The sequence below is a fragment of the Nannospalax galili genome, unplaced genomic scaffold, assembly GCF_000622305.1.
Source record: "Nannospalax galili isolate Female #2095 unplaced genomic scaffold, S.galili_v1.0 scaffold781, whole genome shotgun sequence".
NCBI lineage: Eukaryota > Metazoa > Chordata > Mammalia > Rodentia > Spalacidae > Nannospalax > Nannospalax galili.
Window position 1 is genome coordinate 3,327,509 of NW_008346898.1, and position 3,034 is coordinate 3,330,542.

At 46.1% G+C, this 3,034-nt stretch overlaps 1 protein-coding gene across 2 annotated transcripts in view; it reads right to left on the bottom strand.

The window, feature by feature from the left end:
* The window catches only part of Fam20a (FAM20A golgi associated secretory pathway pseudokinase), an 82,026-nt gene that overhangs the window by 14,827 nt on the left and 64,165 nt on the right, over positions 1-3,034 (bottom strand). For both annotated transcript variants that reach the window (XM_029568403.1, XM_008843219.2), the window contains exons 2-3: positions 1,678-1,862; positions 920-970 (exon numbers count right to left, since the gene is read on the bottom strand). In XM_029568403.1, coding sequence (XP_029424263.1) covers positions 920-970; positions 1,678-1,862 — 236 coding nt within the window. The remainder of the gene's footprint in view (positions 1-919; positions 971-1,677; positions 1,863-3,034) is intronic.

Here is a 3,034-nt window from a genome sequence, read left to right on the forward strand (position 1 = left end):
CCTCTCCTCCCTTCCTTTCCGCTCCCCTCCCTTTCTCTACCCCCTTCCTCCTTCCCCTCCCTCCCCTTCCCTTCCCCTTCTGCTCCCCTTCCCCCATCCCTTCCCTTTCTCGCTCTTCTTTCTCCTTCCTCTCCCTCCTTTTCCATTCTTTCTTTCTTGAGACAGAATTTTACTATGTAGCTCAGGTTGGCCTTGAACTTTAAAAAAATTTTATTTTTACTTTTTGTGTATTTGAATATTTTGCCTGCATGTATGTAAGGGCTAGAATTACAGGAATGTGTCAACACACATGTAGACAGTTTTGACGTGCATTCAGCACATCTTGGTAAATAATCAAGGCCATTTTGAGCAGGGGGGGGCAATCTGGGGGCTTCAGATCCATTTGGAACCAGTTCTCAGCACTCCCAGAGGGGAACTCTGCTGCCCTTTTGACTGGTTTCTTGATTCGTCGACATTAACCCCCATTAACCCAACTTTGGTTGCATTAGAATCACTTGGAACATTTTAAAAATGTTCTCACAGGCCTTCCCATTCACAACTGAGCCCAGACCTCTGGAGGTGGAGGCCAGACAACAGCTCTTCAGGTGACAGTGAGATGTCACCAGCATCATGAACTACTGTCCCCTATAATTGCCTCTTGAATCTGAAGTCGTACTCCAATCACTGGAGGATTCTTCTGTCAACATTCAGATACTGATTGAGAAAATCAGAGCAGACTAAGAGTCTGTATTTCTAACAAGCTCCCTAATGATGCTGAAGACACTTAGCCCTGTACCACATTTAGTCAGTAGGATCCTGCACCAGAGTGCCTCGTAAAGTTATTTTGCTGTGGGTGGATGGGGAGAGGTGTTGAGTTCTCAGAGGTTAGACAGGGAGAGCCCCCTTGGAGGCTGGCTGGAAGCAGAGCCATGTCACTTACGCTGGGTGCAGTCACAGGCCCCCAACAAGGCTTTCTCGTCCTGACTGTAATCTGTGAAGAAAAAGAAGGCTGTGAGAACTTTCTACAGTGTTCCAGGAGAACCAACCAATGAGGGGCCCACAGTGTTTACCCAAAATCCCAGCAGGGGTGACTGGTATAGCCTGGGACTCTTAGCTATGCAGAAGGGCATCTACCAGAGTCTAGGGTCTGCAGTTGCCACCCACTACACTGCAGGACCCACTTTCTCTAGCCCTTCTGTGGATACTCCAGCCATGCCTGGCTAGGAGGCATGGTCTATCTTAGTCTCTACTAATAATTTCCTATGTCATATGGACTTTCAATGTGCTTGAGAGCACAGACTCGGGGTCAGCAGGTCTGTGTTTGAATCCTAGCTTGATTGCACTGTGTGCTTGCCCAGCTTACTGTACTTGTCTGAGTTACAGTTCTCCTATCTATGAATGGCATGCTGGGAGAGCTTTGTAAAGAAAGAGCACATCACTTGGTTCAAAGGAAGCTCTCAGGAAACAAGAGCCATCACCTTCCTTGAGCGCAGAACACACCTCCTTAGGCCTTTGCTATGAGGTTGTGATGAGAGTAAGGTCATAATCTCTCTCAAAAGGAATGTGCTTTTCTTCTTACCAACCTTCTACCATGTGTTGGTGACAACAATTTAACATTTCCTGGAGCCTGTCCTGAAATAGTTCAACCCAGCTTTTGGGAGAAAGTCAGTCCATCTGGGCTGACCCGATGGACCTCACCAGCGCTGACGGTGGGGAAGTGTCTCATGTCATGGAGAAGCTTGCTGACAACAGGACTGGACCGGGAGTACAGTCCGTGGCTGTTGATCCCCAAGTGGAACTGGACCCAGCTGGCCTCTGGTCGGAGCTGCAGCGGAGGATCCAAGGAGGTGAGATTAAATTGCTCTCTGTACATCTTCTGTCGTCTGGAAGAGCCAGAAGAGCGGTTTTGCTATTAAATGAAGTAATAAGAATGCAAAGACCTGGGGGAAGCATGCTGTCTCCACGTTTCATTCATCCTTTCATTCATTCAGTAAGTGTATTCGCAGCTATTATGGGATGGACAGCCTTCATGCTGTGCTCAGGATAACGGGAAACAAAACAGCCTCCTGGCCCCTCCTTGCCCTCAGAGAGCTTCCAATCTAGTGATCAAAATGGGTAAACTGTTATGCAGTGCCACGCAGATGCAATACATGAGTGCTGAATTAGAAACTGTGACGGATCCTGTGAAGGGAAAGGCAGATGGCTAAGAGTAGAATTAGGGGCTTCTGACATTCTAGGACCCTCAGTACACCTTGCGTCTTATAAGCTCCCATTATTTTATGTCCAAAGGAGCCAGGGGGTAGTAGAGAGAAGGTGATTGGTGAGCTCCAAAGAACATAGCATGTGGAGTCTTCAGTGGAGAGCTGAATTCTATTCACCAATAAGCCATCCAGGAAAAGAACTGATTAGCTCTTCACTGACTGACCTTTTGGTAGATTTTTCTGCAAAAATGAGAACAGAAAAATAGAAAGCAATGGTGTTGGCATCTAGAGTCTGAGTCCAGTTTGGGAGGCAAATCATATGCCTTGGAAATAATTAAAGCAAAATAGGAAAACCTGCCTCCAAATACCAATACACTGGGGTTAATGCGCCTGTATAGCAATTTGGAGTGCGCAGTCAAAAACGTCCGGGCTCACACTTTCAAAGGCCATTTCGTTTGTGGATCAGATAAGACAGCTTTTAGTTCCTTCTTTTATTTTCTTTGAGACAGGGTCTCACTGTGTAGCCCTGACTCTGCTGGAACTCTCTATTAGAACAGACCAGGCTGGCCTCGAACTCCCAGAGGTTCGTCTGCCTCTGCCTCCCGAGTGCTGGGATGACAGAGGCACCCACCTGGCCTTTTTTTTAAACTGGTTTTTCGTTTTGGAATTTCACATAAGTACAATGTGTTTTCATCATATCTGCCCCTTCTTACCACTTCCAACTCCTCCTGTACACCTCTCCTACATCTTTCTCTCTCAACTTCATGTCCTCTTCTTCTATAATTATTACTTTATATATGAATAAAACAGTATAAATTAAGTATAAATAAAACAAAAAAAATAAAACCTACCAA